This window comes from Clytia hemisphaerica, unplaced genomic scaffold (assembly GCF_902728285.1).
Source record: "Clytia hemisphaerica strain Z4C2 unplaced genomic scaffold, Clytia hemisphaerica genome assembly, whole genome shotgun sequence".
Taxonomy (NCBI): domain Eukaryota; kingdom Metazoa; phylum Cnidaria; class Hydrozoa; order Leptothecata; family Clytiidae; genus Clytia; species Clytia hemisphaerica.
The window spans coordinates 278,263-303,896 of record NW_027104019.1 but is presented as its reverse complement, the minus strand read 5'-3'; the positions used below and the strand labels follow the sequence as shown (position 1 = coordinate 303,896).

At 34.4% G+C, this 25,634-nt stretch overlaps 2 protein-coding genes across 2 annotated transcripts in view; one reads left to right on the top strand and one right to left on the bottom strand.

Annotated features, from left to right (window-relative positions):
- The first annotated feature begins 1,724 nt into the window (after nucleotides 1-1,724).
- LOC136811415 (fibroblast growth factor receptor-like) overlaps nucleotides 1,725-25,634 on the top strand; it is a 41,928-nt gene continuing 18,018 nt past the window's right edge. Inside the window, exons 1-6 of the mRNA XM_067068019.1 lie at nucleotides 1,725-1,798; nucleotides 2,991-3,120; nucleotides 3,778-3,965; nucleotides 4,242-4,396; nucleotides 24,446-24,578; nucleotides 25,399-25,510. Coding sequence (XP_066924120.1) covers nucleotides 24,548-24,578; nucleotides 25,399-25,510 — 143 coding nt within the window. The 5' untranslated portion in view covers nucleotides 1,725-1,798; nucleotides 2,991-3,120; nucleotides 3,778-3,965; nucleotides 4,242-4,396; nucleotides 24,446-24,547. The remainder of the gene's footprint in view (nucleotides 1,799-2,990; nucleotides 3,121-3,777; nucleotides 3,966-4,241; nucleotides 4,397-24,445; nucleotides 24,579-25,398; nucleotides 25,511-25,634) is intronic.
- On the bottom strand, nucleotides 6,406-14,000 carry LOC136811424 (uncharacterized). The gene is made up of 2 exons (XM_067068027.1): nucleotides 12,409-14,000; nucleotides 6,406-7,641 (listed from the first exon to the last, which is right to left on the bottom strand). Exons 1-2 carry the CDS (start codon nucleotides 13,984-13,986, stop codon nucleotides 6,406-6,408), a joined length of 2,814 nt encoding a protein of 937 aa, XP_066924128.1. The 5' UTR covers nucleotides 13,987-14,000.

Genomic DNA, 25,634 nt, shown 5'->3' with positions numbered 1-25,634 from the left:
TGATACTGAAAAAAAGGAAAATTAGTTTAGTTTTCATATGTCTTTTCATTGCAAACCAGTGCACCCAGCAGGGGAAAACCTCACAGAGGGGAAAAAAGAAAAGTAAGTATATCAGTTCAATTTTGTTACAATTTCTAATACCTACCATTTATGAAACATCCTTGTTGTCAAACGTTAAAATTTTGTGTCAGGTACATGAGTCATATATAGTGTCCCTTTTTTACACAAAAGTACAAAAGTTTCTCAAAGCCAGACAGTGTTAATCGAACAGATCGAACACCGAAACGCAATCGAATAATTGGGATTTGATTGCCAAACGTAATCGAATATAACCCAGGATCTGCGCCGTTTGATTGTTTCAATTAAGCTTGATTGTATAGACCTTTTTTCAAAGAGGACGTCCTGTTGAATAATTATGTAGTCCAGCCATAAAAACAATGATAGAGCCATGCATAATTACTGTATCATGCATATATTAATAATTATGCATGGTTTTATCATTGTTTTTCTACTGGACTACATAATTATTCAACAGGGTGGCCTCTTTGAAAAAAGGTCTATTCGATTATGTTCAATTATGTTTGATTGATTCAATTGCCATTCGCTCGCTTTGATTGCTCTCGTCTCGTGCCAGTCAGGGCCTCCTTGGTCTTTTATAACATTAGTTCGGATAGAATAAAAACATACCTGATCAACACAACCAAACCTTCTGTCTTGCGTTTTTTCCTTCCCGACAACTTTCGTTTTTGGTTATGTAGGTTTTAAAATCCACAAGTAATGAACCTCTTATAGCTTTATCTGAATAAATCTGGTTGAAAACCTTCTGTCAGGTTTCATTCCGTATGTTTTTTATCCACGTGGTGAACCGGTTTCCCCGATTTCCCGATAATTGAAAATTGGAACTTTCCTTCACCGTATTCTAACGCTAATATAATCTACATAGGAAACAAATCTTAAATTTGATTCTTTTTTTGTTTGTATTTCTAAATTTCAAGATAAAAAGAACTATCTACGAATTATTTTCTTTAACGGGCGTTGAATCGACATTGACATATTTAATGATGTCATAATCAATGCCGTGCATATTTTGTCAGCGACATGCATATTTTGTCAACATCCTTTTCATTGGATAAATACCACTAAAATATACAAGATAAATAAACATAAATTTATCGCCCGCGAGCACGGCTTAGCTAAGCGCACCTCTCTTATTCATTATCAAAGAATTGAAGCGGGCAAAGATTACCGCGCGTGCTGATAGCGGACAAAGGTTTTTTGGCTTTAATTTATACACTCAATCATTACTTGATTTCCCAATGGCGTATTGGTGGCCGCCCCTGCTAAAGCTCTAAGGGAGTGGGCTAATTTAGTTACAATCAATCTAATAAAACATTATCGTAATCGAACTAATTAAACATATTCAAACCTCGATTGAACGTAATACCAATCAAACACAATTGAATATTATTACCCAGAAATCCGCCGTTCGATTGAGATTCTACTGCATTCGACATTTGAATCTCAATTATTCGATTGCGTTTGATTACATTTGATTGGTTTGATCGCGATTTTCATTCGAACTTGTTCGATTGACACCGTCTGGTGAAAGGAGTACAAAAAAAACACCATAAACTGATAAATTAGCAATACACTGTTAAGTAGTGTCAATTGCGCCCGCATCCAAACAATTTTCCATTGTTTTGATTTTAGCGACTGCTGGAAACTACAGGGGGCGAGCGTAAAAAAACAGTAGGTAAAAATCCAGTTCTCACAAGGAAACCCAGCAGAGAAACGATAGGTAAAGAACTCCTTTTAATTATAACTTCTTTTCCTCTAAATTAATTGTTGTGAAATTTTCAGGAGAGATGCAATTCCATCCTCCTTTTCGTTAACTGATATTGCACGTTAAAAGCTTACAATATCAAAAGAAAGCTAATAAACTTTCACGCTTTCCCAATCATTTCCAAATGAACTATGGGATTGGAACTCGTACAAATTTGAGTTAGAATAATTATGACATATGCGATGCGGTGAGCAATTTCTCTGGTGTCCATCAGTAACTTAAATAAAGCCTGGAATACACAGGAATGAGATTGAGGCATGCTAGAATATATACTTCAATAGAAGCTTACTAAGACGTAGATTTCAGAAATTGCTTTTAATAAGATTAATTTTTTGTCTTTTTTGAGAAATTAGGAAAAACTACTTTATGACATTGTTGTTTCTTCCCCCCTTTCTGTCAAAATTTCAACAAAAAATCTTTGCCAAATACTGTAGACGAGAAAAGAAAAAAATGAAAAATATGGTGTCAGCAATAGATAGATTAAAATATAAGTTCCTTTAAAATCAAATATAAGTATAAATTTAAATAAGCTAAAATATAAAATGATCTTATGTCAAAATTTTAATTCTCAAACAGATTTATTTGATTGCTTGAAATTAATTAAGCTTTACAGAGTAGTCGCTGGATAATAGTCTCCAGAAACACTATTTTTGGGGGAGCAAGGGGCAGTGGAAGTTTCCAAAATTAGAAAAGGGCAGGGCTTTTTTCACTTTCAGGGGGGGGGGCTCATAACCTGGCAATAATTTTTTTCCTGGGGGGAGACTGACCCAGGATGACTATGGACATCATAATTGATAATGCCACTTAAAATTTGAATATCTCAAAAAGTACCTAACAAAAGATTTGCCCAGTAATTGACGATAGTATATTCCTAATTTTCAGTTCATGAAACTTCTGCTACCACTACTATACTAATAGTCTCTCAAAGGGTAGATCTTTCAAACTTTAGCTTGGCATACCCATCACCATGCAAGTTTGACCCACTTTGCTTTGTAATAACTCTTAGTCAAACGAAACTGATTTTTTTTAATTCTTTGGATAATTTTGAGCTATGATTTCAAATTCAACTGAATCTTTTGGCCTCACAAAAAAAAGAATATGAATGGCAAGTGGTAGTTTTATTCAGTTTCATTAATTCATTCTACAGGGACAGGTCTTCAGATTAGAAAGCGCAGTAACAATAGCTCAGATTATGTGTTGACATGCATCAATGCACCAAAGCAAAGAGAATCTGCAAAGAGAAAGACTATTTGTGAAAAGAGAATATCAATTCAGTGGTAAGTATAGATTTCAATTTGATTATGTTTAAAATGATATTCTGAACAAGAGGCATTGTCAGGGTTTTGAATTAAACTGTCACAATACTAAGTAAGACAAAAAAATATTTAATATTTATACAAGTATGTTAATACTGTGAGCATGAGAAAACATAGCTTAAAAATACATATAGAGTTTTAAAATTTATTTTAAAAATTGAAAATGTAACCAATCAGCAAAATCAATTTAAAAAAGATTGTATATTTACTGCAAATTTGTCTCTGTCATCATCATCATCTTTCGACTTACGTCGGAAAATTTGCATAGCCTTCCTTCCACAATACCCGATCTTGCATGACTGTCTTTATTTCCTCAATCTAGAGACCTGTTTCCCTCTTCAGAGTTTCCAGGAAGGTCAACTTCCTTAGTCTTACTAGACCCGTTGGTGACCAGAAAAGAAGTCTGGATATTAATTCTTCTTTTGCTCGAAAACAGTGGCCTGCGAACTGAAGTCTTCTATTGGTGAGTATACGCGAGATGCGTGGTAGATTATTGTATATTTGATTGAGGTTCGGATGGTTCGCCCAGTTTAAATTTTGAACCTTTGTCTCTGTAAACAATTGAATAACCTGTAAATAATCAAATTTTCCAATGAGTGATCTAAAATTTTCTCTTAGGTATAAAGATACTAAAGAATGGGGCATTGAACGCTATTTTAAAGCAACTGGTCGCCTTTATAAGCACAACGACAATCAGAGGAAACTCATACTGATCGGTATTAGAGAGGCAGATAGTGGAACATATCATTGTGTTCCTTTCGATCATCCTTCACTTGTTAATTCTGTTGACATACCGCCAAAAGCAGGTTTGCATTTAATTTTACAAACTATATAAAGTATTTCGGAATTCTTAAATTGGCTCTGCATAGTAAATATATTTATTTTTTACATTTTGAAATCTTGGCAAAGGGAATATTTTATTTTATAAATTTTAGAATTAGGTAAAATGGTTTAAAAACAAAGGAAAAATTAGTAAAACATTTTTCACTGAATCTGGGAAATAGACAAAGATTCTTTGGCACTAAGGAAATTGTAAACCCTTGTAGAGCCCCCAATCAAGTTTGACGTTATTTTGTTCAAAGCTCCTCAGATACACAGCTACTTGCCAAGAATTCGGATAAAAAAGATCAACGAGTTTACAAAGTTCAGTTGCGTGACAAGTTCAAAGTATGCAAGAAGTTGGGGATGGTTTATCAATGGGAAGAAAGTTGATCAAGATGATAGACAAAATTTCAAGGTTAATATCATTTTATTTCTTATATCTACTTAGATTCTAAATACTGGTGTCAATATAATCTGCAATAGAAACCATGTGGCTCATTTGGTAGAGAATTCTACCATTTTTTGTTTGAAAAGGGTGATTTTTGGTTTTGATTGGCTGGGTAGGTCCATAAAAGTATCACTTGTTTTTTTCTAATTCAGGTCATAATGTGATTGAACTGAATAAAACCCTATCAGTTTATGATATTTCCTATATGATCTCTTAACCTAAAATCGATTTTTGGTATCTGTAGAACTAATAATGTATTCTTTTGTTATGAAGTAAAGTGAGAAATAATGAAGGTTTTTCTTTTGAATTTTAACAAAATTTACACAATACTCTTAATAAATACTGTTTAATCTAATTAAGATGCCGTCCAGTTCCCGGTGTGGAATTATAACAGTCATAGGATCAATAGCGAGGTTAAGCAAGAAGCTATCTATTACGTACGGAATCTATTACGTGAGTTTTTCGCGGGCTAGAGCCCAAATCTCAAGGCTAACTCTTTCCCGTGAGATTTGACCTGTACGTCATAGCTTGGGGAGTGGATCTATTGCGCGAAATTCTCCAATCTCACGTAATAGATATCGATTAGGATATAAGCATGATCCATGGGAAATTTACCTTACCGAGATTGGGCTGAATCGTTTAGGATCAAAAATCACCCGAAAAAATGTAAACAGAAAAGAAATTTGGTAAATTTTTATTTTGATTTCTGACAAGTTTGAGCTGAGAAAACTAGCAGAAGAAATTTTTTGAATCTCATCTGTGGAAACTATGATGCATACAAACAAAGTGAAAGGATTTATTGCACAAAAGAAGGTCAAGATGTAAGTGTAATAAAATAATCTTTGCTGACTTTTTTATCAAACCAAAACAAACAGAAGTTTCTTTCTGGTTCTTTTTTTTTCTTCTCTTTTTTATCTTGCTTTTTATATGCTCTCAAAGTCCAAATACATTCAAAGTAACCATTACAGTGAACAGCATGTAACCATATTTCTTTTTCATGTTTTTCAGTGTTTCTTTGGTGCCACCATCAAGTGTGAAGAAGCCAAAGTTATAATGTCACCCACCCAAAGCAACAAACACGAAAAAGACTGATCTGCCAAGCTCAAATAAATTTACCCTTCCACCCGATGCCCGAAGCATAACAGAAGAAATCTTTATTTATTGTTCCATCATCAACTATATATTGTACGTACAAATCAGCCTGAGTTCTCAAACATTATATAAAGCTATCTTCTGGACAACCGCTACTGCTTTAAGTTCTCAATCCTTTACTGAAAAATTTTTATTGACTGGTCATCCTTCAACTTCTTCGACATCATAATGTTATAACGTTCCAGACTAACAGAAAGTTTGGTTGGATTCTAAAGAGACATCTCCCTTCCTAAAAAGGTGATATTGATACCTACTTGGAATGCAAAGATGCAGAAGAAGCAGAAGAAGGAACACCTGCCAGATATGAAACTCGAGACCTGGTTTGCACACTTTTTTATAAGAGTGTTTTTATTGGTAATGCTAATGGTGAAGCATTCGTATAGAAATGCAGCTAAATAAAAGGATGACAGACTGTACACTATGCTCTTACAGATTATTTTTTTGTTTATAAATAAAGCAGTAATTTTTGATTGGTACCTATGTAAACTAGGAATGAAATTATGAAATTATATATTTTTATTGCAATGTTGAGAATTCATTGAAATGTTAAGTCATAGACATATTTTTTGTTTATAAAAATGTTGAATAAAAATAGTAAAAGTAATATAGAGAAAACTCTGACTATGCTTGTCTAGTTTTAATTTTTGTGAAAACATTTGTCTTGGGAAAAAACTAAGTAGATTAAGATTGAAAGTAAGGGGTTTTTCTAGACCAAACCACCAACAAGAAAGCTGGAAAAGAAAAAAATAAAAATAAAAGTTGGGGCCGAAAGTGAGATAAGGAAAAATAAACATTACGTCATACGTCATAGATCGCCTTTTTGCTTAACCACTTTTTTTTCTATGCTGTGAAGCTTTAGTAATCAGACTAAAACGGATCCAGTCTAAAAATCTACGTAATAGATTCCGTACGTAATAGAGAGCTTCTTGCTTAACCTCGCTAATATATAATATAGGAGCAAGCTCTTCAAATTCATTCAAGTCCCGTATATAATTTCGACAACCTGTCAAAGATGTATCCCTTGGTTGCAAAGGGTTATGATTACTTTCGTTGAAGTCCAAGTTTTTATAATATTTCAAAGCCTGTTGTTTCAATTTACCAAGATCCAGTAAAATGATACAACGAGTTACAAATTCCATGACTTTCCATAAATGATCATCTATCAATAAAGAAGATTTTCTCTGCTCAATAATCTGTATACTTTTCAATGAATCTTTCAGTGTTGATAAATGTATCTGCATTTTAAAAATGGATTCTTTTATAGTAAGTTTATTTATCATGTTGTTAGCAAATCCCTTGAATTCATAAATCAAGCTTTCTTCTGGTTCTCCTGAAAATTCAACTAATTTACTAATCTCTGTATATGGGAAAGTGTTTGGTAAATTGTCTTCTCTGAACCCTACAATGTACATATTTGTTTTACACCTCAACATTGCGTTACAACCCTTAATATCACTATCAACAATAATAGTAGGCCATTCGAAACCATCTATATAGTCTGCACTGATTACCAAAACACCACCTCTTTGCAAAAATTGAAAAGCATTTTCAATGGCCGAGAAATCAGTTGGAAATACTTTTACTTGAGAGACCTTTGATGAGATAAGATTCTGGGCTACTGGGAATTTTAAATTGGTTAGGACAAGGATTCCATTGGTAGTTTGTAGTCTTTTATGTTCTAACAATACTGCATTGAGAACTGATTTCACGTACACAGGTGAAGGACCGACTGGGAAAACCTGAGGAGGCTTAATGATACCAGCTGCATCTTCAGGTCTTGTCTTTTCAGCATATTGCATTGCTCTTCTAACAATATTCTTTGAATTACGGAAATTGTGATCTAGTTGGATGATCTTGAACCCCTCCTTTATAAGATCATGATAATGTATTCCGGTGTTGTATAATACGTTAGATGAAAGCCAAATAATTTCTGCAGGACGAGGTGGATATATATGAAAATACTTCAACAAAGTATAATTGCCTTTCCATTCGTCAACAAAGATTGCTTTGATTCCTTTAGCTGTAACAATCATTGCCATTGCATCATAGTCTGTTTGGCCCTGAAAATTGTTCAAGATAAAGTAATATGAAATCTCAATTATTGTCAAAAATGTTTTGTAGAGTTTCTGTGGGTTATTTTCTCAAAGCCACTTGCTTGCCACGTGCTCAAATTCGAGCTTATCGTTTCCCCATCCTTAAATAATGTTTTTTCGGCAAATTTAATGGTAAGGTACTTAAATAATGTGTAGATCCTCTAGAGACTATAGCAAGCTTAAATATTGCTGATTCTAATAAAATAGGTACTCAAAAGTGTAGAAACTTAGCTTAAGAGCCATTTTCTGTAAGAGTGGGGCAAAATTTGAGCATCCAGATAGTAAGGAATTTTAAATGATCTCATTTTTGAATATTTTATTGTTCTTCAAGGTGAAAAAATGAGAAATCCAAAAGGACAAGTCTCAAAAATCCATAATGGTGGATTTATGGGGTTTTAAAGGTTTTGCGAAAATTCAAAAAAGATAGATAGCAATTTCTAGCCCGAATAACTTTTGCGCACTAAAGATCACGTGGATTTTTTTTCATATATTGAAACTACCAGGTGCACCAAAAAAAAGTATACAGGTTTGTCGAGATATTGTGAGCTTCAGCATTTAAATTTTTTGTTCATTCTTTTTTTATCGTAAAGAGGATGCTCTAACTTGAATTTTGAGCTATCATACATTAAGGTTGAAAAAGTAGTTCAAAAGTTATTTCCAAAAAACTGACTTTTTTTCCATGTCGAAATTTCAAAAAATCATTAAAAACAGCTATCACGCGATAAATGAGACAAAATGACAAAAACACAATTTCATTGTTTTTTTTATTCCTTTTTCTCTTATCGTATATTATGCCAACAGTTTGTCCATCTCATTTGCACGTTATGAACATTTCCAACGCCAGCAAACTCGATGCAGACCCAAGTTCTTTGAGCAACTAGTCGAGGAATGGTGATCTATTTTTTCAAATAATTTCTCACATAGCACACACATAGAATCAAAACCTCTCTTGGAGATTTCCAAAAAAATCTTTCAGCCTTTCCAAAAATATTATCCCACGTGGGAATAGCTTGTTTTACCATATTATTAAATTCCATAACGAATTTTGATGAACACAATTGCATTTTTTGATATTTCCATGTGTAAAGAAGGTAAGTGTCAAAAGAAAAGTTTGCTCACTGTTTTTAATGATTTTTTGAAATTTCGACATGGAAAAAAAGTCAGTTTTTTGGAAATAACTTTCGAACCACTTTTTCAAATTTAATGTATGATAGCTCAAAATTCAAGTTAAAGCATCCTCTATACAATAAAAAAAGAATGAACAAAAAAATTAAATCCTGAAGCTCACAATATCTCGGCAAAGTTGTATACTTTTTTTTGGTGCAGCCGGTATACCAAAAATACTACCAAAATCCAAAAAAAAATTTGTGACCATAAGGGCGCGCGCAGCTATGGTGGCCCAAAAATACAAACTTTTCAATTTTCGGTGTACTTTGAGCTCATTTTGCAGCCCATCTAGAAGAAATTTTCACAGAAAATTGAATAAGAATGAAAGAACACCATTTGGACTGCCTAAAAATCAAATTTTCAAAGTCTGAAATTTTCTCAATATGGTGCCATTATGGTTCAAATGCGGTAATAATTTTAAAAAGTAGTATCTTTGAGCTGCGCCAGCCACCTGCACCCTAAAATCTGGAAAATTTCACTTTGAGGGTCTAATAGTCCACCAAGTTGACTTTCAAAAACAACAAACAGAACTTTGTGATCTCTAACCATCATGGAAAAAAAGTCTAGAATCCGCGCTCTTCTCCTAAGAAAAACCCTTTGCTTGGAGTCGAGTTGCGGGTTTATGGAGAATCGGTATCGGCTTCAGAACTCCCAATGAGCCCTGGTTGTGTTGGTTTCAGTCAGACGGAGAGGCCATACTGTTTTCAGAGGAATTTTTCGATATCTCTACAGGAACTAGCAGTAAGTTTTATGTTCTTTGAATATGCTGTTAGGGGTTTTTGGACCAATATAATTTGATTTCATAAAGATCACAAACAAGCGAGGGGTCCCTTTAAGAGCCTTTTTTTTTAATCTTCAGAATAAAGAAAGTATGATACCTCACCCTCTTAGAATTTGATCTAATGATCTAATGATCTATCACACAAGAAAATAAGACTCTGAAAATTTCACTTTGATATCTCAAGTAGTTTTGCAGGTACAGTGTCTCAAAGATAGGCTACTAAGCGAAAATTGACCCCTAAAAATCATGAACTCTGTTGGGGAGCAGATTTTGAAAGCCAATGTTGTGATTAACTTTTAGACCGTCCAATATCTCTATATTAGTGTACACTAACGTAACAGCCTTACTTGTTGATTCTTAATAACCAAAGCAACATTGCTAGGGTGATATTTTACAATGCGGTTTAAATGTTCTGGACAAGAAATTTTGGACAGTCAGAGTCTAAAGCTAATCACGATACTTGGACTCAGAGAAATTTTGTGGTAAAGTGCAAATTATTGTCAAAGTAGGATTTCTGAATGAGTCTAAAAGGTTTTTGAATAGGAATTAAGTACTGTTAAACTCATTTAGTTGAAGTAACCTGCTTATATTTAAGACTGATATTCACCAAACTGTGAAAGGTTGAGGCTTTTCCTTGAAATATAGGCCCTGGAATGGTAGGAAAGGCCAGATGTCAGTCTCATTTTTTTACATATTCTGTACTTAAAAATTAAGAAACTGCCATAAAATGTTATCTGTTGATGGAAATGACCTGAAATTTTTTGCAGTTGTCCCCCTAATGCCAATGATTAGTTGGGTGTAGAAGAAAGACCAATATTTTGACCAAAATTAACCTTTAGAGCCCCTAAGTGGGCCTGATTTAGCATTTTAAGAGGGAAAAGACAACAAAGTTAAGTAAATTTTTAATCGATCATATCTTTAAGAGACTTCAAAAACCCACTGAGATTTTTTGAGGCTATAAACTAGACCTACTAAGGAAGCCTTGCTGAAAGTTTCAAAAAAAAATTGTTGTTGCCGCAAAAAGATACGCCATCTTGAATTTTGCTTCAGATCTGCTAAAATAGCAATTTTTTCGGCCATTTTTGTCAGTTACGCAAAGATAGAAATCCTGAAAATGTTATTTTTGTGGCCAAAACCGACCAGTAAACCACTCCAGGTCAAAAGTTAGTTTTAAAAAAGTCACAAGGACCATCAGCAGACAGCTAAAAGTGCATCCAAACCCAGATTACGCAAAGTTTGAAGCCCTCTACAGGAGGTGCTACTGCTAGAGATTGTCGGGGAAGATTTTGGAGACTCAATTTGATTTTTTCTGATTCCTTACAAAAAGTTCTAGAAATCCACTGTAAATCAGCTTTCTAATGTACTTGAATAAAAATTAATTGGCTTTCAAAATCTGCTCCCCACCAGAGTTTTTAGGGGTCAATTTTTGCTTAGTAGCCTATCTTTGAGACACTGTACCTGCAAAACTACTTGAGATTATCAAAGTGAAATTTTCAGAGTCTTATTTTCTTGTGTGATAGATCATTAGATCAAAATCCAAGAGGGTGAGGTATCATACTTTCTTTATTCTGAAGATTTAAAAAAAGGCTCTTAATATTACCCAAATTCACCAAATTTACCTAAAATTTACTTATTTACAGATATTTTAGCCTTTTTATGTGATAAAAAAGAGTTTTAAATCACTTTTTGGGTCTTTTAGATAATATTTCAAGTAAATTATGAATAGATTGTCAAATTTCATGTTTGCAAACTGCTGTTGAAAGGCTGCAAAGCTTGTCAAAATAGCAAAAAAGTGACGTTTTCGGACAAGCAAAAAAAATTTTCAATTTAATTTTTTTCCATGATGGTTTTAGAGATCACAAAGTTCTGTTTGTTGTTTTTGAAAGTCAACTTGGTGGACTATCAGACCCTCAAAGTGAAATTTTCCAGATTTTGGGGCGCAGACGGCTGGCACAGCTCAAAGATGCTACTTTTTAAAATTATTACCGCATTTGAACCATAATGGCGCCATATTGAGAAAATTTCAGACTTTGAAAATTTGATTTTTAGGCAGTCCAAATGGTGTTCTTTCATTCTTATTCAATTTTCTGTGAAAATTTCTTCTAGATGGACTGCAAAATGAGCTCAAAGTACACCGAAAATTGAAAAGTTTGTATTTTTGGGCCACCATAGCAGCGCGCCCTTATGGTCACAAATTTTTTTTTTTCGGATTTTGGTAATATTTTTGGTATAGTTTCAATATATGAAAAAAAATCCATGTGATCTTTAGGGCGCAAAAAGTTATTAGGGCTAGAAATTGCTATTTCAGCTAATTTTTGGCTTTTTTGAATTTTCGCAAAATCTTTAAAACCCCATAGATCCACCATTATGGATTTTTGAGACTTGTCCTTTTGGATTTCTCATTTTTTCACCTTGTAGAACAAAATATCCAAAAATGAGATCATTTAAAATTCCTTACTATCTGGACCCGCCCTACTCTTACAGAAAATGGCTCTTAAAAACTGTAAAATTGTTCATTAGCTCTGAAAATTTGCACACTGATTTTATATCGAAACAATAATGTGTAACACTTTGGAGCTTTAGAGCAATTTGCAGCATTCATAATGTTTGTTTGTACATTTCAAAATAAACACTTTCCTTTTTTTTTGACCATTTTGGGCCCTTACATTGTTGGACCATAATTCTCTATTTAAGAAGAATGATAATAAAAACACAGAAATTATTGAGGTTGTCCACTCAAAATTACCTTACTAAAGAGTGAGTAATTAACATTTTAGAGCGCTTACCGTTATCATCAAATTGATGTTTGTGTCTTTAAACTCCATTTTCAATTGATGATAGAAAAGAGTCTCTCTTCCAGAATCCAAAACATACAATATTTTGCCTGTGAATTGTGGCTCTCTGTCTAGAAGCTTGGCTTTTTCTTGGATTAAGAACGACTTTCCTGTGCCATAACCAGCTTTGATAAGTAGTTTGTTTTCATTTGCAGTCAAAATATTTAATTGGTTTCGCGAATAAAAAATAATATTGTCTAAAGTGTATAACGAATCTATTACTTTATTTACGTAGTCGATCCAGTTTGATGATGTAATTGGCCTTTGGAGGTTTTTTTTGGAGATATGTATAGTGAACACAATGATCTGAAGAACCTTTTTGAGTTGCTCCAATGGATGGACGAATGGAATCTGGTGTGATGTTACTGGAAACCTTCTTAAGATGCTTGAAATCCATGAGGGAATGTCACTGTTCATATTGATGAAGTGCTGAGTTTCACCTAATCCGTTGTCATTTTCAACATAAATAGTAGGGTAGAAGGTCCAACCATGGCCAAGCTGGTCTCCTAACCTTTCCTCAAATATTTTTTGGTACTTTTCAAGTTGGTCAAAGGCTTTGGTATCTGTCAATTGTCGTTTAATTTCAACTCCAATAATTAGTTTGCGTTGCCAAAAGATGATCAGAAAATCAACTTCTTGGTGCTTTTTCTTTGAAATATCTGTCATGAAAGTTGCTGATTGAAGAATGACTGCATCTTTAAGAGTGTCCCCTGTTTTCAAAGAAAGCTGCTCAAAGAAATCAAATTCAGTCTTCTCCCCGATATCTGACAATTCTAATTCAAGCATCCATTTTATCATTGGATTTGTTGGTAAATTTTCGTTGAAAAGTTTATTAATCTTACGCTTTGAACTTTTCTTTGAGGCACCAAAAAAGTCTTGGAGAATGGCTTGAAGTTGTTGAAGTGGATTCGGTTTTTTGCTACCCGAAGGTAGTGTATTAATTTCGTTAATACAACGTTGGATAAAAATGCCTGGCTCGTCTATAGTTGATGGTAGACATAGCTTGTCATATTCTGCAAATTTAACAACCAGGTGCATTATTTTGACATTCAGTTTCCAATCTTCAAAGGCTTTTTGATTAATTTCTTGGATATAGTGTTGGTGTTGAGATTTTTGGGTACCAATTAATGCGTCCAAAGCTTTAGTGAACCAATGATTAGGGGATCCTTTTAAAAGGTTTTGCAAGGTCTTACGGATTGTCTCTGTAATGTCATAGTCCAGTACTGCCACAGATGAGTCTTTCAGATATTGGTTTGATGTGAATTCTTGTGGAATAAAAACAGGTTCGTGACAATCATTTTCGAAAAGAAAGCTTTCCCCATATTCTCTCTCCAAAAGATACTCTGCAGCTTCAATGGGAGTTCTAAATGTCTGTCCATTTCCGAGATCAAATTGTTTATTTTGACAATTTTGAACGGTGCATGAGTTCTTATGGATTTGCTCATATAAAGAGAGATCTTTGGTGCATTTGTCAGGATTAATCTGTTGCCATCCAAGGTTTTGTATCTTTGAAGTCAAATTTTGATTCATTTTTTATCACATCTTTAAATCTAAAAAAACAATGACTTACTGTTTCGCGTTTGTTCCATGTTTTAAAAGATAGAAAGCTATATTATATAGGGCAGGGTGTCTACGGGACCTTGAAAACCTTGAAAACCTTGAAAATGAACCACCCAACCTTGAAAACCTTGAAAACTATCAATTTTCTACCTTGAAAACTATCAATTTTCTGGGAAAAACCTTGAAAACCTTGAAAAATCGTTAAAAACCTTGAAAAGCACTATCCAGACATTCGAAAAGTAAGAATAAGTAAAAAACCGCCTGCGGCGCTATAAACCTTTATAACATTTAGAGAATTCCATATTTCCCTGTTTCTGTTGTGATTCTGTCGCAACGAATGCAACATATTCTTTTATCATTAACTGAGTTTTTGTCACTAATTTCATGTTTGCATGATCCCTAAGAAATCGACTGCTCCCCAATTTTCAAATCGCTTCAGGGCGTCTTGGAATAATGGCCGTTCATCAATAAAATTTCGAAGATTCCTTAAAATAACTCTTTTGGAAATTGATTTTTGTAAAAAACAAAATCAAAAACAAGGCGCTTTTTAGCCATTTGAAAGAGTCAAAATCAAAATTTTCTCTCGCCTCCTCGGTCACTGTAAACAATTGGTTTCGCTTCTAATTTTTTATTCCTACAGTTGGAAGACTAGGGAGCTGGATTATTTCTCTTTGTAGTATTGTTCTCGAGAGGGAGATAGGAATTTAAGGGCTCTGACCATAGTCCAAAAATTGATTTTGGTATTTGAACATGAGTTATATTTCAGGTTCCTTAACACTTTTAACAAAGAATTGCCTTTATAAATTGCTTTTTAATCGAATCCCCTAAGAGTAATTAAGAATTTAATTGCAAAAATGACGTTATGAACTTTAAAAAGATTTTAATAATATGTTGCTTCACCCTCTTTTACAAAAAGTGCTTAGTTTTAATGGGTAATTAACTTTTTTGTTTCAAAATTTCTTTACACTGTCCGCAAAGAATTGAACTATTTTAAATTTTGCGGAAAGTTTTTCTAAAAAGACGTGTCAAAAGTTATGTTGTTTTTTTAAGCAAAATCCAGATGAAAAATTGTTGAAAAACCACTATTTTGAAGATATCGAGACAAAGAAGCATTTACAAAAATTTTCCGCAAAAATTTTTATTGTTCGGTAAAAGATACACCATCTACTGCGAAAAAATTTTCAAAATGTTTTTTCTTCGTCGAAACTAAGCTCTTCAAAGTTGAAATACTCTTCCTCGCAAAAGTTTTCATTTTCTTCTTCATCAAATTTTTTCAATGCAATTTTTGAATTTTCAGATTCAGGAATAGTTTGTCTAACAGAAAATGTATAACATGCCATAGTTTTGTTGGTTACATCAGCCAGAAAACACATTTTAAACACAGCAATTATGAAAAATTCACTATGGTCAGAGCCCTTTACTGTGAAAGTAATTCCCCGGGCACCAAAAGCGAATCAATTTTATTTGCTGTCCTCTATTCTGAAAAAAAAAATTCCTGTAAAGAGCCATGTCAACCTTGAAATGTGCCAAAGTTTTAGCCAAAAAACCTTGAAAAATCACTTAAAAATGACCAAAAAAACCTTGAAAACCTTGAAAATCCCGAAAAAAAATCTGTAGACACCCTGTAGGGGGTCAGTACTAAGATATCAGACATATGAGTACTAAAAAGATTGTCGATATTTTTTTGCACTCTACAACCCTATTTTAGATAAGTGGTATTTTATTACCCTTGATTTACTAAAAGTATTTAAGTATTATTTGACACAGAGAACACCCTATTTTGGTCTTCTCAGGGCAAATTTGTCTTCTTGAGACCATTTTTTTGTAAATAGTGGATTTTTGCAAAATTATATTTGTGTTTTGCCAAAATTGATACTTTTAAACAATACTGCTTTATGAATCGAGCAAACACTAAAGATATTTGAATGGATGCAAAATAACTGAACTTTCTTAGAATGCATAAATTCCATTTTTGGACTTACCTCAGAACTCCTTTAAATTAATTGTGCGTTTGTGTGTTCGTCTGTAACCAGCTTTTCTCGGTATTGGCTCATTAGTTATTTCTGATATTTTACACAATGATGCAAAAAAGTGATGGAGCCCGATTTTTGAAAAAAAATTCCCGGCCGAAAATGCTGGAATTATTCCTGAAAAACCGTATTTTGGCATTTTCTCAAGATTTTACCTTTAGTTTTTTCCGATATTTTACACATAGATGCATATTAGCAATTCCCAAAATGTGGCCGAGTCGGATTTTTCAGAAAAATGTTTTTCCGGCTGAAAATATGCCGGAAATTGCCATTTTAGCAGATTTTCATTGGGCTTTTTCCTAATGTTCATATGATATAATATACTTTTTCCTAATATTTTTCACACAAAAAAATTATTGATAACAATGCCCAACATCAAGCATGATTTAAAACAGTGTTTTTTAGCCAGAAACAGCTGTTTTGTCCAGTTTTTGCGCTTTTTGAAGATCAATATCTCGAGTTAGGTACTGAAATCACCTATACTCGCAATATATATCTAATCTTAATTTTTTGAGAGCTTTGCAAAAATATACAACAGGTCTCCGTTTTCTCAATCTAAAATTTTCTTTAATTTTTGACCCTAAGTAATTTTGATTCCCCTACCTCTTATAGCTTTCCAAAAATATACAACAAGTGCTTTGATCAAAACAATTGAGTGACCTAAAAAAGAACGAGTAAATTTCCCCCTACTTAACTGAAGTCCTATTATATCTAAATAAGAATTTAATCATACAAAACATTTTATATTCATCGCAATGTTTTCAAAATATGAAGCATCAATACTGTCTATATAACCTCAAAGAAAAATTACAAAAATTGAAAAAAAATTTTCTTTCTAAAATCTCATTTTTTGGCCTAAAATCACTCAAGAAGGCTGAAAAACACCAAAAAATCACATTTTTAAACTTTTTATTCACCTGGTTTACCATCATTTCAAAGGGTTAGAATGAGTCATAGCGATGCAAAAACAATACCCTCAACACTTACAAATTACCTTCTATATCGTACACTTTTTTTTCTCATATTTTCCAATAAACCATTTTTTTCCGTTTCGCTACACGTTCATTGTGTAATAGAACAAATTGTAAACACGTTTATAAGGTTTAGAAACAAAGTTGGTCAAATATTGACATTGTGTAATCGGTTCAAAGTTCAAATAAACCAGCTGCGCTGGAAGCTCCGGCTTAAGAGATTAAAAAGATGTGAAAGATGAGCTTGTTGAGTTAGTTGTATTAGAACGTTGCCCACAAACTGCTAATCAGAACAGATCAGGAAGCAAAGTAATAGTTCTATTGCAGAGCGAGTATGAGAAATAATCTTAACGAATAAATAAACCAGCTGGAAGTTTAGCTCTTCTAAGTGATTACACATGCACTTTCTTGCCTTAAGAACCAACCCCACCCCCCGCCAACTCATCCTTGACTAAAAAGTTCAAAATTGGAGCTAAATGAGATAAACATTTAGAAGTCAGTCAATATTTCCAAGTTCATGATTTGATTGTCCAGATAAAATTTCGGGGAGAAAAATAGCCAAATTAGAGGCCACAGGCTTTTAGCTAAGCATTATTTTTTCTGTTGGGATAATACTTGGGGGAGAGTAGGATAAACCAAATAAAATGGTATAAATAGTGGTATATTTGGAAAAATCCGTGCCGGGTTTGAAAAATCAAAAGGAACGGTGTCGCCAGCCGCGATGAAATTACCGTCAACTGCTCCAACTTGGGACTATCTTACGCAACATGGGAGGGCCATTCCACCAACATTTCACCGAACCTCAAAAGTCATTAGATCTGAGTTTAATGAACCGCGTATTAAAAAATACACGATTTCTCTTTCGATTTTACAGTAAGTGAAAATACAGACCAGATATCAACAAGTCCCATGTTGCGTACACTCGTCCCAAGTTGGAGCAGTTGACGGTACGATACAAAGTCCAAAAACGATCATTTTCAGCCATAATACTGTTAAATTTTTTCCAATCTTGTTCAAATTTACACAGGAATTGTGTTTTAGTATCCTTTATTGAATTATCATAGCGATATATTTGTAAAATATCTGTGTCAGGTTTGAAAAATCAAAAGGAACGGTCGCCCAGTCAAAAAATGATGAATACAAAACAGGATCATTTTCAGCCATACACATAACACCACAAAAACTGCTCAGATCGTTTTTAAATTTGCACTGTAATGTTGTAATTTTAGTATTCTCTTTCGAATTCCAATGGATGTGTGTTTGAAAGTTTCATTCCATTGTCAAGTTACAGAGTTTTATGGTTTTGTGCGTCCATAAAACTAGAGACAGAGAGAAGTTAGCCATATGCAAGATTTTAAGCACTCGAGCAGCTTACGATTAATGGCCAAAATTTCTCCAAAGTCTTTCCACATTGTTATAGACCAGTATGCATCAAACTTCTCATAAATCATGTCTAAAACATCATGAATAATGATGAAAATGATATCTTTCACTGAGATTTGCAGCAAGCCCATTTTCGGCAGCCATCGGTGAGACCTAGTCTCAATCAGCAATTCCGCCCCTTCAATTTTTTTCGTTCTTTCTACTCCGTGGTAATTTTCCGGGGGTCAGGATCATTGAGTTTCAAGCCCGAAGGGCTAGAGGTCAATCTCTTTGGTAGGATTTGAAGCCAACAAATCCTACCAAAGTTGCGCGGCCTTGAGCGACCCGCCTGGTTTTTACACAAATGACAGATTGAAACTAAAATTTACCGCTTAGTTTCAAAAAATATATCACTCAAAAACAAAGGAATTGCTAGATTCAATCCGTCATCAAAAATACGGCGCATATTTTAAGGCTTCAATTTTTCTTGCCTGAGAAAGGTTAGAGATTGACCTCTAGCCCTTCGGGCTTGAAACTCAATGGTCAGGATTCGATTATTGTCAGTTAGTTAGGGTCAGGGTTGCTAGTAACGGCTTGTCACTGTGCCGGGTGCATACTCGGCGCCTTGGGCCCCGCAGGGTTGCTAGTAATGGCTCGAATTTCAGTCAGGTTTAAAAAAGGGGTACTTTTACCCATATTATAATTACATTACCCCCGTCTTTTGCCAGTTCGGTGTAATATGTTATGAATTGCGTGATTTTGCTATGAGACGATAGTGCAAGTGGTAGGGCGTCGGGTTTGGAAACCAAGGTTGCTTGCATTTGGTGGTTCGAACCGAGGTGTGGGAGTATAGTTTCAGAATTAGCAAAATAGCTTCAAATAGTCAAATTCAGAAAAAACTAAGTCCAGAAAGCAGAAAAACAGAGTTAGAAATAGGAAATAGAGAAAAAGAGGAGAAGGGCGGAATTGGTGATTGAAACTAGATCTTTCCGCAGCCATCGAAATCCAGATAATCCGTTTTTATTAAATCGGAATAGATCATCGGATTAGATAAACAAAAAAAAATGTCTTGACCTTGAACGTCGCTGTCGGAAGAGAGAATAAACCAGCTGCGCTGGAAGCTCCGGCTTAAGAGATTAAAAGATGTGAAAGATGAGTTTGTTGAGTTAGTTGTGTTAGAACGTTTCCCACAAACTACTAATCAGAACAGATCAGAAAGCAAAGTAATAATTCTATTGCAGAGCGAGTATGAGAAATAATCTTAACGAATATGAATAAACCAGCTGAAAGTTTAGCTCTTCTAAGTGATTACACATGCACTTTCTTGCCTAAAGAACCAACCCCACCCCCCTCCCCCGCCCACTCATCCTCGACCAAAAAGTTCAAAATTGGAGCTAAAGGAGATAAACATTTAGGAGTCAATATTTCCAAGCTCTTATAAATTTATTTTTTCTAAACTTGCCAATAGCCAAGCCATGATGTGCCGTTGATTTGATTGTCTGGATAAAATTTTGGGGAGAAAAATAGCCTAAATTAGAGGCCACGGCTTTTAGCTAAGCATTATTTTTTCTGTTTGGATAATACTTGGAGGAGAGTAGGATAAACCAAATAAAATGGTACAATAGTGTGTATATAATAAATAGTGGTATATTTGGAAAAAACCTGTTTCGGGTTTAAAAATCTTCAAAAGGAACGGTCACCCCAGCCAATGAAATTACGACAAAGTCCAAAAAATATCATTTTCAGTTATAACACTGTGAAAATTTCTCCGATCTTGTTAAAATTTACACAGGAATTGTGTTTTAGTATCCTTTACTGAATTCTCATAGTGATATGTTTGCAAAAAATCTGTGTCGGGTTTGAAAAATCAAAAGGAACGGTCGCCAGCAGCGATGAAATTAAGACAAAGTCCAAAATAAACGATCAAATTTACACAGGAATTGTGTTTCAGTATCCTTTATTGAATTCTCATAATGATATGTTTGTAAAAAATCTGTGTCGGGTTTGAAAAATCAAAAGGAACGGTCGCCAGCAGCGATGAAATTACGACAAAGTCCAAAATAAACGATCATTTTCAGCCATAACACTGTGAAAATTTCTCCAGTCTTGTTTAAATTTACACAGGAATTGTGTTTTAGTATCCTTTATTGAATTCTCATAGTGATATGTTTGTAAAAAATCTGTGTCGGATTTGAAAAATCAAAAGGAATTGTCGCCAGTCAACAATGATGAATACAAAACAGGATCATTTTCAGCCATACACACAACACCATAAAAATTACTCAGATCGTTTTCAAATTTGCACTGTAATGTTGTAATTTTAGTATTCTCTTTTGAATTCCAATGGCTGTGTGTTTGAAAGTTTCATTTCCAAGTTTACAGAGTTTTATGGTTTTGTGCGTCTAGAAGAGAAGTTAGCCATATGTAAGATTTAAGCACTCGATCAGCTGACGATTCATTGCCAAAATTTCTCCAAAGTCTTTCCACATTGTTAGAGAACCAGTATGCATTAAACTTCTCATAAATCATGTCCAGAACATCATGAATAATGAAGAAAATGATCAATTTTTCACTGAGATTTGCCCATTCGCTACACCACAGTCAGCTAGCCCACTTTCGGCAGCGAAAATTCATTGACCTTTATATAACCCTGGACCAAGCAATATCTGCCAGCTTGATCCAGGGTATATAAAGGTCAGTGTAAAATCACAATATTATCCGAATCCAGATAATCCGTTTTTATTAAATCGGAAAAGATCATCGGATTAGATAAACAAAAAAAAAATGTCTTGACCGTCGGACGAGAGAGAATTTAAGGCTCCTAGGCCGGAGCAATTAAAGGCTCCTAGGCCGGAGCAATTACGTTAAAAAAATCAATGTCAGCTAAAAAGTGATTGATTTCTAGGAACAAGTTTTGAATCACCCCACTCTTGGATCTTAAAGGTGATGTGTCATTTTTGTCATTATAAAAAAAACCTCGCCTGAAAGGCTTTCGTCAATTTCTTTTATTAACAATTAAAGCTTAGCGTACCTTAAATGGATTTGTTTTGCATAGGTTTTGATCATGTGATTAGAAAATAAACCAATCCCATGAGTCGAAAATAGTCACTTGATCAAAAAGTATGCTTACTATGGCAACTCACCTTTTAATATACAACAAGGACAATTTGACAATAAAGTTAAAACAATACAATACTAGACCGGGGTTTCTCATAATGACTATTTATGATATGCACCACTGGAGAGTCTTCTGAGAACTTTTTAAGATCTTCCACCCGATACGTCACTTTTTCTATTGTTTAAGTGACGCATATTGGGTGGAAAATTTTAAAAGTTCTCAGAAGACTCTCCAATGGTGCATATCATGAATAATGTGAGTATGCAAAATGTAGGCAAAGCTGTATTCATGATATGCACCACTGGAGAGTCTTCTGAGAACTTTTAAAATTTTCCACTCAATACGTCACTTAAACAATAGAAAAAGTGACGTATTGGGTGGAACAAAAACAGGAAAGTTGCATAATTTCGTAAAGTCATTGCAGTGGTGCATATCATGAATATGAACAGAGGCGTATTTAGGGTAGGTCAAGTAGGTCAAGTGACATAGTTCCGAGAAATTGAAAAATATGAAAAATTGTGAAACAGGCTTTCTTATTCCTTTTAGTCTCCTTCGGATGCCATGTCTTGCGTATCAACTTTATCAATTTTATGCGTGCGGCAGTTAAAACATAGACTAACATTATCTCCGCAGTTTTACCTCCCTGGTGTTTTGCGAGTGAACCTTTCGCTATTTAGAGGCTTTTATTTTGATAATCCGAAAACCTATCTAATACCGCCCGACCCATATCGCCCCGCTTGAGTGACTTAGCAACACCCTTTTTGACCTCTTTCACCCTAGCAAATCGGGATCATATTATTACCGAGCTCAACTTCTCTAAACATTCACGTGTAATGACCTTCAATGACTGCTTATATTTCTGGCCGCCTTTCATTTAGAGATAATATGAAGCCGAGAGACATAGCTAGAAATGGCTGAAACGACCTAGAAAAATTTCTGAAAAAATCGGGGTAAGAGCTATGAGACTACGTACAGCTTCTCTGTCGAGTTTATTAAAAAACAATACTCAATTCACTTTTCCTAGCTTATCTCTTTCACAGATTTTATTGAGAGAAGCTCAGTTTCCAGAGCTGAAATTTGCTGAAGCGACCCAGTTAACTTTTGAGTTTGATCTGAAATTTTGAAATTCCAAGTGACTTTCACGTCTTAACTGTGATTTTATAGCTTTAATTCTTGTGGATCGATTGCTAAGAATTGATAGTCAGGGTATTATGCATCAGCAGCAGTTTTCACTGCTTTAAGTTGAACTAATAATATTTATTTTTTAGCAAAAATTAAGCATTTTTCAAAGTCTTTTAAAACTTTGTTTTTTACCTGCTTTTGGTTGTTGTTGTGAGCGGAAATGAATATCTTAGAATGATTTGACACCATTTAATTAGCTCCCATTCAATTCAAAACATAAAAAATAATTTTAGGGATAGAAAGGCCTATAAACTCAACTATAACTCATCTATATTTCTTGTTTTGTGGAAACGGACACTTGCTCCACATCAGTATCTATTTTTTCACCACAAGCGGTTAATTAGCGTAAAAAGGTAGTCAAAACGTGAGACAGGGGTATTCGTTAAGTAAAAAAATTTTCAATTTTCATAACTTGCGAAGAACGAGTGCGATACAAACTACGTCTAAACAAAAGTGGAATCTTGCATAAATAACTCAGATAGCGATTAAACGAAAAATGATAAACGCGACATGCAAGGAATATAGCCTTTCCAAGAACCAGACTTGAACCACTCGGCTTCAAAATTTTTGACCTACTTGGCAAAATTCCTAAATACGCCACTGAATATGAATATGAATTGCCCTTGACACGGATGAACAAAAATGTTTCCCCCAAAAAACCCTTTAGAAACTTTACTCGATGCGTTTAAAAAAGTTCGAATTTTTTGACGGCCTTCCTTTATTTTTTGATGAAAGTTGGAAGAAAGTCGACTGTCAAACAGTCAATTGAATGCCTTCTTTTTACGTCAATGCAATGACTTCCTTTAATCATTTTCAAGCAAAAATATGAAACTATGTTCTGTCGACCTTTTACCTATTATCGAGTTTATGTATTTGCGCTTTTGAGGACGGTAAAGCGACTAAAGCGATTTGGAATAACCCGCACTTCTGCCCTGCTAAATCAAGGACGTTAAAAGTGCTGATTTACCGTCGTCCCCAGTTGGTCAGGATCTAGAACAATTGGAACCTTCCCGTCTCCGTCGCATAAAAACACACATACATTAACTTGGTATTACAGAGAATGGGCCGTTTAAAGCTCTTCTTTTTATTGATATAAATGATGTCATAACTGCATGAAACGTCTCTTTGGACAATTCTGTGTGTAGAGTAAGACTAGTAGTAGAGCCTGTGTTCTACTTGTTCTTCAAATACCTGCATGTATCTTACGACCGCAGTTTAAAGTGTCCGGCTGCGGTGGGCAAGGTTATCGGTTCGATCTTCGACTAGGTCATACCAAAAATTACAAATAGTACCTGTTGTCTCTCTAGTTGAAATACGGTATGGGTTATTTGAGAAATCCAGGGAGAAATAGTATTGCCTAAACCCCAACCTTCGGGTAGATAACCATCGGGCCGCCTTCGTTTTCCGTCACAGGCTTTCTTACTCGCAATGTTTGATGTATGTAATAGTTTATTTCAAGTTGACGAACAGGTAGCAACAAAGGCTAAAAAAAGTCAACGCTACTTTACAATTTGTAAGGTGATTACAAAAAGCCGACACCGTCAATATAGGTCCGGTAGTTTCTGCACGGGCGTGATGTAGGCCTCCACTGCTTATTCTTTTCCTAAAAAATACTAAGATCAACTGTATCTCTATACTCATCCGGAATTAATTCCCAAACTTTTGGCCTTAAAAATGAAAGTGACTCTGAACCGTAAAAAACCGAGTTTATTTCTCTTGATCTGAAGGTTGATCGAAGAATATTTCTTTTTCTATCACATCACCAGGTTGTCAAGTTCAACTATTTGAGGATCCAGAAAATCCCATATGAATATGATGGGTTAAACAAAGTCGAATGCGTAGTGACAAACGACTTCGGTACCAGCACAATGAACTATACGTTAATCGTAGAAGGACAGTGTAAGTTTTTCTTTTTTAGTGAACAATTTTCATTAAAAAATATCTTTTTCGCTGAGGGTTGGTTTTACTTCATTTTGGTGAAATAAGAAGGGTAAATTTGTGTGAAAATAGAGCTTACAAATCTAGCAGGTTCCAAATTGTTTTATACTTTTATCGGAAAACTTTCACGAGAATTAATTTTGCAAACCGAAAAATAAGAGATTTATTTTTAGCAAAACAGCCTTATGAAAAATATCGCGTGGATTTGATTTTGAAAATCAGGCAAATCTTCGTTTAAGATGACCCTTTAGACGTCGAATAAAGTATATTAACAGTGCGTGTACTTTACGCTGAAAATCTGTCTTCGAAAATTTCGCGTGGATTCAATTTTACCAGTCAGCGATCTTGCTTACGTGATTTCGCGAAAATGGCATAGATTCGCGAAGACTTTAGATTAAATCGTGCGAAAATTCAGCCAATCTCAATAGACGATATCGCGTTTAGATAAATGCAATGCATTCTGCTTTCTCGGGGACTCTCAAATGAATTATAATGTCGATTATATAATGATCTGGAATAGATTATAATTCCTTTGAGGGTCCCCGAGAAACCAGAATGCATTGCATTTATCTAAACGCGATATCGTCTATTGCCATCTATGTAAGCTTCACATTTTGCCTTCACACGCACCCTTTATACTTGGAATCAAAATTCTGTGTAATAGTTTGGCTTTTCTTAATATCTTTTAACTGTGAATATTTTGCAATAGCAAAAAAAGAAAAAATTATTACCCATATAACCATCTTTAAAATCTGATTATAACCTCCCTATCTATTTACAGACACCAAGCCTAAGTTTGTGAAGGTCAGAGAAAGACCTATCTTTGACTTGGGTCTGGAAGGACATACAATGGATTGTCGTGCTTTTGGTAAACGACCAGTCAACATAACATGGTAAGCCCTCACTTCAGACCATGGTCAGACTTATTAACAAATTTATTTTCAATGTATCCTAGTAAGATCTTAGAAACTATTTTTTCTTGTAATAGTATCGTGCGGCCACCTCCTTAGTTTAGCT

What these genes read in the sequence shown, in the direction of transcription:
- LOC136811424 (XM_067068027.1), bottom strand. Translation starts at nt 13,986, where the DNA reads ATGAATCAAAATTTGACTTCAAAGATACAAAACCTTGGATGGCAACAG. An exon ending in ACATCAATTTGATGATAACG is followed by an intron (nt 7,642 to 12,408) that starts GTAAGCGCTCTA and finishes AACAATTTTCAG; the next exon opens with GGCCAAACAGACTATGATGC.